The 12,917-nt window shown below is 56.4% G+C and overlaps 4 protein-coding genes across 4 annotated transcripts; 1 reads left to right on the forward strand and 3 right to left on the reverse strand.

Moving 5' to 3' along the window:
• Window positions 1–491: 491 nt before the first annotated feature.
• Window positions 492–5,156, reverse strand: F5144DRAFT_151485 (uncharacterized protein). Its single transcript, XM_066782474.1, has 2 exons — window positions 4,721–5,156; window positions 492–4,639 (listed from the first exon to the last, which is right to left on the reverse strand). Exons 1-2 carry the CDS (start codon window positions 4,984–4,986, stop codon window positions 547–549), a joined length of 4,359 nt encoding a protein of 1,452 aa, XP_066647483.1. The 5' UTR covers window positions 4,987–5,156; the 3' UTR covers window positions 492–546.
• A 45-nt stretch (window positions 5,157–5,201) lies between these two features.
• F5144DRAFT_627869 (GTP cyclohydrolase II-domain-containing protein) lies at window positions 5,202–6,969 on the reverse strand. The gene is made up of 2 exons (XM_066792312.1): window positions 5,577–6,969; window positions 5,202–5,515 (listed from the first exon to the last, which is right to left on the reverse strand). Exons 1-2 carry the CDS (start codon window positions 6,705–6,707, stop codon window positions 5,468–5,470), a joined length of 1,179 nt encoding a protein of 392 aa, XP_066647484.1. The 5' UTR covers window positions 6,708–6,969; the 3' UTR covers window positions 5,202–5,467.
• Window positions 6,970–7,765: 796 nt separating this feature from the next.
• Window positions 7,766–9,255, forward strand: F5144DRAFT_151595 (1, 4-beta cellobiohydrolase). Its single transcript, XM_066782475.1, has 2 exons — window positions 7,766–8,790; window positions 8,843–9,255. The coding sequence occupies exons 1-2, from the start codon at window positions 7,862–7,864 to the stop codon at window positions 9,057–9,059; spliced, it is 1,146 nt and encodes a 381-aa protein (XP_066647485.1). The 5' UTR covers window positions 7,766–7,861; the 3' UTR covers window positions 9,060–9,255.
• Window positions 9,256–9,450: 195 nt separating this feature from the next.
• Window positions 9,451–10,770, reverse strand: F5144DRAFT_484481 (uncharacterized protein; the record flags this gene model as incomplete). Its single annotated transcript, XM_066785446.1, has 2 exons — window positions 9,451–10,244; window positions 10,302–10,770. Coding segments are annotated over 2 exons (1,263 nt in total), but the record flags the coding sequence as incomplete, so codon positions are not given.
• Window positions 10,771–12,917: the final 2,147 nt, after the last annotated feature.

A 12,917-nucleotide genomic window follows, 5' to 3' on the forward strand; every position in this document is an offset into this window, starting at 1 on the left:
TCGACCGATAGTCTTTTAAGGTTATAGAGGGCAGGGCGCCTCCTCACTTTCCCTCTTGCTCGGTCCTGCAACTTCAACCCGGTGGCAGGGGTGTTAGGTCACTGCGTTTACATCCCACTTCCCAAGATCTGACACCCTCAGATCTTCTCGCACTTTTTGTGTGCCCTCTGCTTGCAGCCCTAGGCTTTAGTGTGGACGCGCTACTGTATTCTCTCGGGTTCACCGCATGGATCGAGGGAGAGGCACCAGCCAACGTTGCGGACGGGCACAGCCACACATTGCCGAGGTGTCAGATATCTGTGGTTCAAGCCGCGAGACCAGCCAACCCCTAGCTGGGCCATTCTCAGATGTGGCGAGGTTAATGTTAGCAAGGCATTCGCCGGTAGTGGGATCACAGGACACAGCTGGAAACGTCAATTTATTGATGGTCACTTGAACGAAACCAATCCAGTCCTAGTGGGAGCCAACATGAAGCTGGGTGTTTCGGTACAACCGGAAGCAACGAATAAATGTAATTACAACGGTATAAAACATGACTGTACAAGTCTAGGCCATACTTGATAAGACCTTCTTCTTGGCCCGCAAAAGAGAACTCAATGCTGCGGTTGTCCGCTTATCGGTGGCTTGTTTCGACTGCGAAGCAGTAAACCTCTCGGGCGCCGCTGTGTCTTGCGCCGGCGAGGCTGTTGCTGGCATGCTGACTCCATGGCGAGCCCGCGGCTTCTTAACCCAGCCTGAGCCGGTGGGCATGCGGGTCTCCTTGTAAGTCTCATCGATGCTGTCCTCCGCGTAGTCCTCTTCAACCTCGGGCTCCGGGCTGCTAGTCAGGAGCGACACGACCTGGGATCCCTGGGGGAAAACAAATGGCGAGCTGCGTCCACTGGTGTTGGCACGAGCGACGCGGTCGGGACTGAGCGACGCACGTTCGTTCTTGATGTGGGGGGCTGGGGACGCCTTCGATGTTTTCTGTTTGTGCTTCACTTTTCTCGGTGTCGGCTTTTCGATGGGTTTCTCGACGAGTCTCTGGGCGAGCTTGGAGGCAGGTTTGGTATTGTCGTTCTCGGACAGCCCAAAATTGCCGCGATGCCGTATGGTCCCCTCATATCCAGAGTTCGGCGTAACATTCGGTTTCAGTGTGGACTTTCCGGCGTGTTTGTTGGAAAGTTTGGACCCGATGGTTGAGGCGGATGTCCACATGTCGCTCAGGGACGGGATGGAGGAGTCAGATAGGTCCGCTTCTGAAGTACTTCCGCCGTCATGTTCTGCCTCTCCCCTCAGCATGTTCTGCTCGTCATCTGTGCGGCCTATCGTTGAACGGGACATTGTGGCTGGGCCGTCAAGATCATGTAATGAATCGTGGCCCAAGCCGATGCTGAAGTCGGGATCTACTTGCCTCCCGCTGTGAAGGCTGCCTGTCTCAGAATGGGGGATATTTAATGTCGGGTACGTCACCTGTCTCTCGTCGTTGGGCTCCTGGGTGGGATCCGAGAATCCATAGAACGGTTGAAGTCGGACCGGCTGGGAGTCGGAATTGTTGGATGTTAGTTGTGAGGGGAGTTGAGGGCTGGTACGGCCCTGCACTCCCGAAATCTCGGGCGCGAGGAAAGTTGCATCGTGGGCCATTTCTTCCAGCTGCTGGGAGGGGCTAATTAGATCCAAGCCCGCATTGTCCGTGATGTCGGTGACAGTGGGATCAACATCCCTCCGAAAACCGGCATCGTCAATCATGAGGCTGATTTCGTGCCGGCGGTCCTCTGGGATGGAGGTGACGATAGGTGCCGAGAGAACTGGAGTCTCGGATACCATACTCTGACCACCATCATATGGGGTGTTGATGCCTGCCTGTGCAGCACTGACCCCGTTCCTCTCCACTTGCGCTCCCTCGGGAGTTGCAGATACTCTATTATCAAGGGATTTGAGTTCTGCGGCCCGGGTTGCATCATGAGGCGCAGGACTTTGCTCGGTGTTCGACGGCTGGTTGACGGGAGACGCGGTCCTGACTACTTCGGGCATAGGCGAGAGAATGCGTGGCTCAATCATATCGGCAAAGTCCAAGGTCCGGTACCCTTGTTCAGCGGCAACGTCATGCTCGTCATCCATGCCAGGCAGTTCGAATTTGTCATACACACGGTTCCCGTCATCATCATAAACCTTCTCGTTGTGATCAAGGCTCCGGTCGCGCTTCGCAAGACGAACATCCAAGGTGTTGTCATCGAGAACGCTTACGACGACGCCCGCGAGGGAGGATATCTGAGGCTGCCAGTTGGTGGCCCTGGAAAGAAGCCACTGTTTCCATGTCACAACCATTCCCGCGACAGCCTGGCCGGAGTGGAGAATCGGCAGAGTTGAGAGATCCTCGGGGAGGGGTGGCATGTCCTCTTCGTCCGCATCCAGGGACGGCGCTTGTTCTTCCTCTGCTTCTTCAGGTTGTTCATCATCGTAGTTAAGGACCGTGTCGTCAAAGCCAGGGGCATCGCCGTGATTGGTGTATGACTCGTTATTGCCGTAACCAGCATCATATCCCGAGCCCCCTCCACGCCTTCTTTTTATGTTGGACCGGCTAGCTTCATCACGAAACTCTTCCCCGTCCCGCTGTTTCCGTTTCGACTGACCGCCTCGTTTGTTCTTATCCCCATAGAAGTACTGCTGCTGTGGATCCCATCGTTGGACAAACGGAAACGGTGGCTCGCTCAGCTCGATTCCTTCCTGGCAACACTCCACCGCGCGGTAAACGATCCGGTCTCGCCATGCTTCCGGCTGATCTTCCACTGCGAGTTCGCCCTCTGACTGTCGAGCTGAGGTCTGGCCCTGGCACGGTCGATTTGGATTATTGCTGGCCGGCCGTTCTACACTTGAGGTATCCGCAGTAAGAGTTTGTTCGGGGTTAGCCGCGGTTTGTTGCGCTATGCCGATTCTCTGGAGCAATGCTGTCTTTTTGGCGGCGACTGATTCATGAAGGCCTTGCGTGCCTGATGGGGGCAGGACCTCGAAGTCACCGGGAAACGATGGCGCCGCACCCCCAGCGGCAAAGTTCTGCGCAGCTCGAGCAGCTCTTCTTCGCGCATTCCGTTTCTGTGTTGCGGTTGTCCCTTGCCCTGGCGGCACTGAACTTTGGGTCCCTGACGAGGCTCCTTTGTTTTCTGGGCGTACTGTGGAGTGCCGCCTCTTGACACAGGCGTTCTGCGTGGCCTGATGTGGGGCCTTGTGGGATTCTGCCGCGCCGCCGACATCGTTGTCAAACGAGTCATCATCGCTGGAGGAGTCTGAGTCTGAGTCCGAGTAATCGTTGTCGATGTTGTCCTCACTATCGGACGCCTCATCACTGTCACTGCTGTGACTGTCATCAGAGCTCTCCTCGCTGTCGCTGCTGTGATCGCTATCGCTCGCGTCCGACTCACTCTCGCTCTCGCTCTCGCTGTCAAGACCTGGTGCGGACGACTTTTGTTGACCCAGATCGTTTACGCCCCTCAACTCATCCGGCGCCTTCGAGGATGCAACCTCGGGGCCGCTGTCGCTCTCGCTGGCACTGTCACTTTCGCTGCCGCTGCCGCTATCGCTGCTGCTGTCGCTCTCGCTGCCGCTCTCGCCCTCGCTGCCACTGTCGCTTTCACTGTCAATCTCGTCTTCGCCCTCACTACCACTCTCGATTTCGTCATACTGCTTGTCCGCAATCCTCCTATCATGAAGGGAGGCGCCGGATGGCGTTTGATCGGAGTGAGCTTCGTCGTCAAATTTCGTGTGCACCGGGGGCTTCACGGCGTGGCCGGACTGTCGCATGGCCTCAACGATTTGGGCAGAGGTGGTTCCTGCAAGGATCGAACCGCCGGGGAACCCATGCTGGTCGTAGTGCTTGACTATCGAAGCCACCGACTCTGCCTCGCTCTCGCTGTCGTCCAATCCATTGTCTGCGGTGATGATTTTGCTTGTGGGGTGAATGTGAGTGGAAGTAGCGGGCACGGTAGCCGCCAATCTAGACGGTCGATGTCGAGTTTCCAGTTCGATGCCTGCCGACTTTAGGTCACCCCCATGTTGAGCTAACGCCCTTTCGCAAGACTCAAAACGGGCTGTTGGGAAATCGGCTCGAAGTGTTGATATTTTGTCAAGAGTTTGCAGGTTGAGTTCTGCCGCTTGTCCTGGGGCGGAAGAGTGTACCGCCTTGTTTGAACACCTGCCCGTTTTGGGCTTCTCGCCATATGGTTGTTCGTTATCCGCTTGGAGATCACGAAGCTCACTTTCGAGATCAGAGCTGCCAAGGCTGTCCTCCACGGCCAAATCTGCTTCCTCATCGGTCTCCTCGTCCAAGAACTCGTCGTCGTCGTCATCGTCTTCGTCCCCGTCTGCTCCATCGTTTTGGACGTTGTTGAACTTGACATGGGTATGCCCTCGTCGGCCAGCCGTTCCATCTTCGCCATGCTCTGTAAGAAGTAACCTCAGTTGCTCGTTTTCGCCTTCTTCATCTTCGTAGGTGATTCTTCGGCGCTTAAGGGGCGGGATGTCGACGGTGGGTCGGTCTCTAGGGGTCTTGAGGCGCGGGCGGCCAAAGGCTACACCATCAATAAGATGCTTGCCATCCGCCGAGATTTGGTCCCGACCAGTTAACCGGCGTTTCCGCCTGTCCCCGGTATCCAGTGGTCGAATACTGCAGCGAACGAAGGTTAGCGTTGATGATGTAGCGCAAGAGAGATAAGATGACCGTTGGTTGGGTAAGTGGGAAACTCACAAGACCTCCTCGTCGTTCTTTAAAATGACAGAAACTTGCTGGAAATGTAGGCAGTCAAAGCCGTGGCCGTCGAAATCGCGGAGCTCGACGGCGTAATCTTCGAGGCCCCAATCATTGCTCTCAAGGGGGATGATCTCGTTGACTTGCTCTAGCAGGTGGGCGATGGTTGGATCCGTGTCTAACTGTACTGCGAAAACTACCCGGACCTCAGGTAGCGCGTGTCGCCGGACGACCAACCGCAGGCGAAGGGTATTACTGTCGCGCATGTTCGAAATTGTCGAGTGAGCCGCGTGGGCTTTGCGCAGGCAACCGGGCGGCCGAACTTGGGTTGGGGGGGAAATGCCGGTTGATGGTCTTAGTTTCGTACCATGAAGCAGGGAACTAAACCAAGTCGCGCATCGTTTTATAAAAAGATGGTGACTTGACGCGAGGGGACTTTCTGGGCAATTGCGGTTCGAGAGCAACTGGATCCTTATCGGACTGCTTATCGATCGCGACCACCGCTGCACCGATCCGAAAAATCCCCCTAAACCCCGGGAGCTTTAGCTGGCTCCGGTTCAGGCGGCATCACAGTCGGCTCGGCGTCAGGCCTTTCATTTCTACTTAAGTAGTTACTATGACATGTTTTGGCCACAGGTTGTTTGCTTGTCGATAAATGATTTTTTGAAGAACACGCCAAGTCTATGCAAAAGGTATCTATAACAAATACAAGTAGATTACAGGGGCATCTGTCGTGTTCGTGAGCGTTCAGCGCGGCAGATTTGCCATGTCTAGCATGTGACCCATCTTCTCGATCTACGACATGGTTACAAAGTCAGTTCCGGGAGACAAAATCATCAGGGAGCGGGCTGCATACCTTGGTCTTCAGATAGCCCTCAACCTCGGGCGCCCTAAAGCCACCCCTCCCTTTCCAAGAAAGCGGCACCATGGCGACTCTCTCCTTGACAACTATCTCGCGGTGAGGGCCCTCGACGGCGCGGACCTTGTCCGGGTTGTTGGTTAAGAGCCGGACTTCGGTCTGCCCGAGGTCGCGCAGCATTGACGTGGCCAGGCCGTAACTGCGGGCGTCGGCCGGATGGCGCAGGAGCAGGTTCGCTTCGACGGTGTCGGACCCCAAATCCTGCAGGTTGTAGGCTTTGAGCTTCTCTCCTAGCCCAATTCCGCGGCCCTCTTGCCTCAAGTAAATGATGATGCCGCCGGCCTCATTGCTGGGCAGAGACATCAATCTTGCCGCCTCGTCGAGTTGCTCCCCACAATCGCAGCGTGCCGACCAAACCGTCTCTCCCGTGTAGCACTCACTGTGTATCCTGACCAGCGGTGGTCCTGGCGCCGGCCCCGAAGTGCTGTTTTGACCCTCGGGCACGGCCACCGCGAGTCCGCTTGTCGTTCTCCCGGGAAATAAGCGACCGGTGTACGCCCCTCGCACAAGGCGATCCATCTCAGTTTCCCCATCCCTCACGGCATCCAAAGATTTGCTCCGAATTTTGCCACCAAACACAATAGCCAGGTGCTCTTTGCTGTCCACATTGTTCGTGTAGAGATGCAGAAACATCTCAGCACCGGTAGTCGTCGGGATCCGCGCGCGCACTATGCACTCGACCTCGGGTAGTGTCTCGAGAAGCCGCGGTTGCTTGGTGCCGCACCCGCCTGTCGGGACCGAGCTGTCGACCGGGATGCCGCGTGGTTCACGTGTGGCTGCTGCGGTAGCATGGCTCGGTGTGGTTGTTCCCGGTGTTGAGGGCGGTGTGAATGCCGGAGAGAGGAGTGAGTCGGGCGGGGGTTGCGTTGATGGCAACGATTCTTGCGCGAGCGTCGCATCTTCGCCATCCTTGGCAGTTGCCGAAGCCGGATCTTCCGCGGACAGCGAGAAGTCGACCTGTTCAATGTCTCCGTCGTTCTGCGATGCAATGCGTGCGTCTGGCCGCGGCGAGTAGAAAGGTGGTAAGCGGATCCCGTCCGACTGTTGTCCCAACTCGGAGCCCGGCATTGTGGAAGGGCTGAATGTCGCCTTCCGACTCGGCGCAATCTGGGGTTCGGCCCGCGGGTCAGGTCCAGCGTTCTGCGCAAGGGGGTTTCGGGTGGGCGCGAATAATGGGTGCTATGGTCGCATTGACTTCAAGAAAGGAAGCTTAAGAATCTATCGTCTTTCTCAGGGGCCAGATTGAAAGTTGGGACGGGTTCACCGGGCGAAAAGCGGTCTCAGTAGATTTGGCATACGTTAGTCAGGTCCTCGGTTTCTGATGTGATCCCGCCGTGTTTCTGGGGAACCCGAACCCCACCTGCCCCGCATTATGTCTTGCCTCCTGCGCGCGCGCCGAGGAAAAACTTCGGCTCTGGAACTTCATGTGCTTCCAACCGCCCCACCATTTTTGTGCCATGGCATGGCAAACCGACGGAAGGACAGCAACGAGAGCGGTTCTAACTACCAGGCGGACTGCCATCCCGTGGCCCATGATAAAACCAGGTAGGAGGGACGCTGATAAATTAAGACCAAATTTAGGTTACTACAGGGTATGCCGTTACCCGGTTGCGTGCTTCCGCAGCTCTGGCGCCGATTAATTGCGAGAACCCCAGGGCGTAGGACGACTTCGCACAATTGGCCAGATGCGCAGATGAGATCTTGGGATGCAATGGCGTTGATTCCCCTGGCGATTCACTCACCTTCTCGGCCTTGGGACAGGGGACAAGGCGAGACGGAGTGTTTGCGTCTTGCCCCTTTAGGACAGTGGAGATGCGGATCTTCGGCTGTCAATCCGGAGCCACCCTTCAACCAAGGGCTTAGCCTACCAACAAACCGTGTCGTCCCGGGCGGGTCCTCACCCGTCTACCTCCATGCCGACGGCGCTCGATCTCCTTTCAGACTGACGACTTATGCCATGTAGTGTCGGCTAGGTATGGAAACCTTGGCCTCCGGAGCCAGCAAGACTGAGCAAGTTGACACGGCTCACGCCGCCCCAGGGAACGGAAGGTAAGCTGCCGGCCGGTGACCACGAGGGTTTTTCTTATGGCTTTATAAAAGTGTGGTTGGCAGAGCATTGACGACTTGAAGGGGTCGCCGCCTTTCCACCCTCGTCGAGCTGAGCCTGCTGGTACTTGGTCCCTCACTGTTGCTCGCCTCGTTGTGCCATCTGTTCATACACCATGCGTTCCTCGTGTCTCCTTGCGGCCCTGGCCACCGGCGGTCTTGTCTCTGCCGCGCCCAGCCCCAAGCCGCCGACGCCGCCGGCACCTGGTGATGTGAACCCGTTCCAGGGCAAAACCCAGTTCGTCAACCCGGCATGGGCGACCAAATTGGACCAGACCTTGCGGTCTTTCCTACGGAAGGGTGATGTCGTCAACGCAGCCAAGACGTACAAGGTCCAGAACACGGCCTCCTTCGTCTGGGTTTCCAACCGCGCCGGCCTCTCCAACATCGACGACGCCATTGCCGCCGCCCGCAAGGCACAGAAGAAGACGGGCAAGAAGCAGATCGTTGGCTTGGTGCTCTACAACCTTCCAGACCGCGACTGCAGCGCCGGCGAGAGTGCTGGTGAGTTCCACAGCGACGAGAACGGACTCCAGTTATACAAGGACGAGTTCATCAAGCCCTATGCCCAGAAGGTCGCGGCCGCCAAGGACCTTGAGTTCGCCATCGTCCTTGAGCCTGACTCTCTGGCCAACTTGGTCACCAACATGGGCGTTGAGCTCTGCGCCAACGCGGCCCCCGTCTACCGCGAGGGTATCGCCCATGCCATTGCGAAACTTCAGTATCCCCATGTCCACCTATACATCGATGCTGCCCATGGCGGGTGGCTCGGCTGGGACGACAACCTGCCCCTCGCCGCCAAGGTCTTCTCCGAGGTGGTCGCCCTGGCCGGTAAAGGCAAGAAGATCCGCGGCTTCGTTACCAACGTGTCCAACTACAACCCCTTCAACGCAGTTGTGCGCGAAAACTACACCGAGTGGAGCAACTCGTGGGATGAGTCTCACTACGCCACGTCGCTCGCCCCGCATCTTGAGGCCGAGGGTCTCCCAGCCCACTTCATTGTCGACCAGGGTCGCGTTGCCCTACCTGGAGCCCGGGAGGAATGGTGAGTGCAACTGTTTATCGCTTACAAATATCCAATTGCTAATATATGCTAGGGGTGAGTGGTGCAACGTTGAGCCCGCCGGTTTTGGCCCGGCCCCGACCACAAACACCAACAACACCGTCGTCGACGCCCTTGTCTGGGTCAAGCCTGGCGGAGAAAGTGATGGTGAGTGCGGCCTGGCCGGCGCGACCAGGGCTGGAGAATGGTTTGACGAGTACGCCCAGATGCTTGTCAAGAATGCGGATCCGTCTGTTTTCAAGTGGTTCTAAGCACTATCGATATATATAGCCCTAGAATAATTTCTTGCTTCCCACAATAGAAGTGAATCGGTCACCTTGTATCACAAGTTCTTCCGTTTCTATGTTGTGCAAGACCTACCTTGAAAACCAGGGATGCCGTGTTAGGATAGGAAATCAGGGATATCAACAAACGATTCGAAGAAAAGTATGAAATTGTTTTCATTCCTTTCATAAATACCATGGCCACATAGTCATTCGACGATCCCGCAAAATCACAGCCCATAAACCAAGTGTAGAGCCAGACGCCGCCTGTCGTGTGCAAAGAAAAACAATGATAGTATCTGTTCAACAAGTGTTGCCTTCACCCAAGCGCCGTTTTGAACTTTCGATCAGCGGTAGGCCAACGCCACGATCCGTGCATCTACTCTTTTGGTTCTGCCGACGCCTGGAACGATGCAGCGGGCAACACTTCGAATGCCTGAGGAGTGCGAGGGGTATGTAGTGTTTTTTCCAAACTCGGCGACGTGCTCGAGGGCTCATCCGTCCGCCCTTTTTCCAGTCGTGGCGAAGTCTGGCGCGCTGCATCGGACGACTCTTGGGCTTCCACTGACATTGGGCCTGCAACCATGACCCGTGCTTTCAGCCAGACCAAGGCCATGCCGTCGTCCTTGGTTGCGCAGCCGGCCACTGGGAGGTTGATGCTGTCCGTGATCACTGCCGGTTGCACGGCCATAACCATTGGGTGGTCGGTTTGGCTGTCCTGCTGTGACGACCCAGCTGGCTTTTCCTTGGAAGCCTCGGCCCAGTGGTTGCGAGATTCGACTTCGACCTGGGCATGACAGAGGGTGACAAGGGGAGTTGTGGCCCTGACCTCCTTGCTTCCCAGATCTCTCCACCCGTGCAAACGTATAGGTGACATTCGTGTCCATAGTCTGCTCGAGAATCTCAAGGCGTCGTCGATGATATCCGTCAGCATACCCTCGAGCTTCTCGATACCGCCTGCGTCTTGGTCCTGGAGTAAAAACCGCGCAGAGCCACCCAGAAAACGCTCCTTAAGCTTCCGTGCATAGTTCAGGCGTGATTCCACAAATGTCCGGCGAGACTCGTTCCGGCCCGCAGCGGCAACATCTTTGATACTGAAGCCTCCGTCGGCAAACAGCCGCATCATCTGAGCTCTCCAGTGATGCGCAGTCACTCTGGCGTCGTCATCCTGAGCTATCAAGGCGTGTTAGCAAAGAACATGTGTGAAGGTATTCTATGGGTCCAACTAACCATCTGTGAGCATGTGTACAAGTCGTTCCATATCCGCCTTCAGAGGCAGACCAAGAAAAGAGGCGCTGGTGCCAAGAGATGGCATCATGGAAGTGATCAAGGGCGGGGGGAACTGGGGGCTCCGCGGGGTTTGGAATGGCTCGGTTCGGAGGGGTGCGACGTCGCCAAAGCTATTCATGTCCATGCGAAAGCCCGGAAGACCCGGGACTGGTTTGGATGGAACGATACCAGGGCTTTCCAGAGTCCCGAGGGATGCGGCGACAAACACCCACATCGGCGACGCGATGATTTCAGCGCAGATGAAGTGCGCCAGCATGCCGTTTAGAAGGGTGTGCACAGCTTCTTTGCCACCGTCAATGAGTTCTGGTGGAAGGCCGCCCGTGTCGGTCATACGAACGAATCCCCTGACGTCGCCACACAACTCTTGCAGCTGAAGTGGGTGGAGACTGCCACCGAGCCGGTTCCCATCAAACAAACAAACAAACAATTTATTCCGCCCGGCGGGTTTAACCCGAAAGGGCAACTAATACTAACTCAGCCATACATTTCCAAAGATATGCCTTGATCTCCTTAAAGCCCATGCAAGTCCATTCTAGCGTGTTCGCTCCGTTCTACCATTCTTCTTCGGATTCTCGTGGGTTGGTAGGATTAGTAGTGGGCTGGCTTGAAGGCGATTCTCCAAGTGTTCAACGTCCTATCTTCGGCGGCTGAAGCGGTGCCTGCTGTCCGGGGTACGAGGTGATGGGGGGGGGGGGGGGGGGGGATTCGGTCATGGAGAGTAGTGGGTGGTTACTTAGGTGTTTTAGTCGGTCTGCGGCGAGTTTGCGTCAAGTCGACCCGTGGCCATTGCGAACCGTATCGTCGTCCGAACGGCCTTTAGGTTCGGAGTCCAGTCTTTGCCATCCGAGGGTGATTTGCCTCCTAGATAAAAGGAAATGTTGCCTCTGTGCGTATCTGTGCATCGGAGCATCTCTGTTCTGAGCGTGGTCCATGTTCTGCATCGGAAGAGAAAGTGTTCTACTGTCTCTGCTGCTTGTCCACATGCGCACTGATCTGACGGTGCTGCTTTGATGCGATGCAGGTATGTGTTGAGCTTGGCCATGCCTGTTCTAAGCTGAGCCAGCACGCCAGCCTCGCTTCGAGACAGGTCGTCGTATAATAGTCGCGTATGCTTCCCTGGTAACGCTATATCGACTCTCTTGGAATGTCCGCCCACTTTGTCAGGTAAGGACGTGGGCGCTGCCCGCTTTGCCCATGCGATACGGAGGGCTGTTGGCCGCATGGCCGGATCCTGGGTTTGCGGCGTAGCGTCTCGCCGCGTGGCTTCCTTTGCTTTCGCTTTGGCTGTGTTTAGGAGCTCGTTTTTTGTACCCGCTTGGATCCAGACGACCGAGATCGTGTTTCCCGCGTTGCGTAAGGCACTTATCGCATCGTACGCCTGACAGAGATATTGTTGCCCTGATTGCCGGTGTGGTCGCTCCAAGGCCATCACGGCTGCCTTGTTGCTGGTGGCCAGGATGATCTTCCGGTACCTAACATTTCGAATCAACCTCAACGCGCACCCAACAGCCGCAAGCTCGCCTGAGAACGGGTTTTGCTCCGACCTAGAGCCCAGCGTCACACTGAAGGCTTCGTTCCTTGAGTCATCTCGTATCGGTAGCGGGAGACGGACGACTCCTCCGATCCCTACCACGTTGTTCCGCGCGGAGCTGCTTACGGCGATCCGGACCGCCCACTCTGTTTCTTTTTGCTGCATGCCTGTTCCGTCAACCGTAGTGCGGACTCGCCTCTCCCACGGTGCTAATACGACTGGAGCGATGGTTTCGAGGCTGTCCAATGGGACGTCCTTGAGGAGATCTGCTACCTGAAAGAAAGGCGAGCGGTAGGATCTCCGGAACTTGCGCATCCGGGAAGTGGTGCTGCGTAGTGGATTCGTGTCCGGTAGGGTGTGGATGACCGTCCACATTTTGATCGACCTCTTCCAGAACCGATCTTGGGCCGTGGGGATGTGAGCTTCTGCTTCTGCTACGCTTGTTGCTACCTTGCTGAACGTTCCTATGATCCCTTGCGCCGCGACCCTCTGCACTCTGTGTATGGCCGGCGCAGTCTTCCAATTGCATTGGTGCATCCAAACGCTGGAGGCGTAGTCCACCACTGGCGCGACCATGGCGGTGAACAGCTGCCGCGCCGTAGCCGGAGACAGACCTCTGAGCCGTTTCAACTCCATCGCCGCGCTGAGCCCTTTGGAGGCCGCTCTTGCGATATGCTCCTTATACCTGAGCTTAACATCCATGACCACTCCAAGGATCTTGACGTGGTCTTTCGGCTGAACATTTTGACCCTTGATGGTAAAGGGCGCCGAGTTGGCTTTGTAGGCCTTGCGGGTAAAGTGGATGACGGCCGTCTTGTCTGCTTCAAATGTCGCTCCACTTCTCTTTTCCCAGTCTAACGCTTGGTCGATGATTGCTTCAATGCCCTTGCGTGTGCTCTGTGCCGTCGGTCCTGTGACCCAGGCGGTAAAGTCATCGACAAAAGCTATCGCCCCACCGTTGCTATCAATCTTTCGCTGGACCAGATCCGCGTTGAAAAAGAGGAACAAGATAGGGGAGAGGGGCG

The sequence above is a fragment of the Chaetomium tenue genome (genome assembly GCF_020726465.1).
Source record: "Chaetomium tenue strain MPI-SDFR-AT-0079 chromosome Unknown F5144scaffold_2, whole genome shotgun sequence".
Lineage (NCBI taxonomy): Eukaryota > Fungi > Ascomycota > Sordariomycetes > Sordariales > Chaetomiaceae > Chaetomium > Chaetomium tenue.